Source organism: Eimeria mitis, genomic scaffold (assembly GCF_000499745.2).
Source record: "Eimeria mitis Houghton genomic scaffold, Emh_scaff1299, whole genome shotgun sequence".
NCBI classification, from domain to species: Eukaryota; Apicomplexa; class Conoidasida; order Eucoccidiorida; family Eimeriidae; genus Eimeria; species Eimeria mitis.
In genome coordinates, this window is record NW_013568656.1 from 10,808 (window position 1) to 11,604 (window position 797).

The window sequence follows — 797 nt, forward strand, 5'->3', positions numbered from 1 at the left end:
TTGCTGCTGGAGCAATGTGTGCTGTTCGTTGCAGGGCTGCAGCAGCTACTGTTGCTGTTGCTGCTGCTGCTGTTGCCGTTGCTGTTGCTGCTGATATCAGCTGCAGCAGCAGCAGAAAGCTGCCGTTGCTGCTGCTGCTGCAAGGCGAGCCGCTGCTGCTTCCTAGTCTGCTGCAGCAGCTGCAGCAGCAAAGTGAAGTCAGCCTCCCGCTGCTGCGCTGCAGCAAGCTGCTGCTGCAGACTCTTGAGCAGCAGCTCCAGCACGTTGAGGGTGTAAGCCCCCTCCGTACCTGCTGCTGCTGCTGCTGCTGCTGCTGCTGCTGTAGCTGTTGCTGCTGTTGCTGTACTAGAGCTGCTGCTACTGCTGCTGCTGCTGCTACTATTGGTGTTGTATGGAGACAAGCGCATTGCCTGACGGGTGCCATGGGCAGGTTGCTGCTGCTGTTGCTGCTGTTGTTGCTGCTGCTGCTGCAGCTGTTGCTGCTGCTGCTGCAGCTGCAGCTGTTGCTGCTTCAGCTGCTGCTGCCTCAACTGCTGCTGCTGCTGCTGCTGCTGCTGCTGCTGCTGCACCAGCTGCACCGTGCTGGGTATGTTGTGGTCTGAGAGCCAGCTCAGGGCGAGGCAGCGCAGCGCAGCGCCAGAGTCACATACATTCCACACAACATCTTCTGCTGCAGGCAGCAAGCTGCTGCTGCTGCTGCTGCGGCGCCGCCCGCTGCTGCTGCTCGTGCTGCTGCTGCTCCTCCTGCTGCCTGCAGCACCTCCTACTTCTCCATCAGAACCACCACCAACTCCAGC

The 797-nt window shown here is 60.6% G+C and overlaps 1 protein-coding gene across 1 annotated transcript in view; it reads right to left on the reverse strand.

Annotated features, from left to right (window-relative positions):
- EMH_0034100 (uncharacterized protein) overlaps nt 1–797 on the reverse strand; it is a gene marked incomplete at both ends in the record, with an annotated part of 3,128 nt that overhangs the window by 1,879 nt on the left and 452 nt on the right. The window contains 1 exon segment of the mRNA XM_013494820.1: nt 1–796. Within this exon segment, the coding sequence (XP_013350274.1) occupies nt 1–796 (796 nt within the window).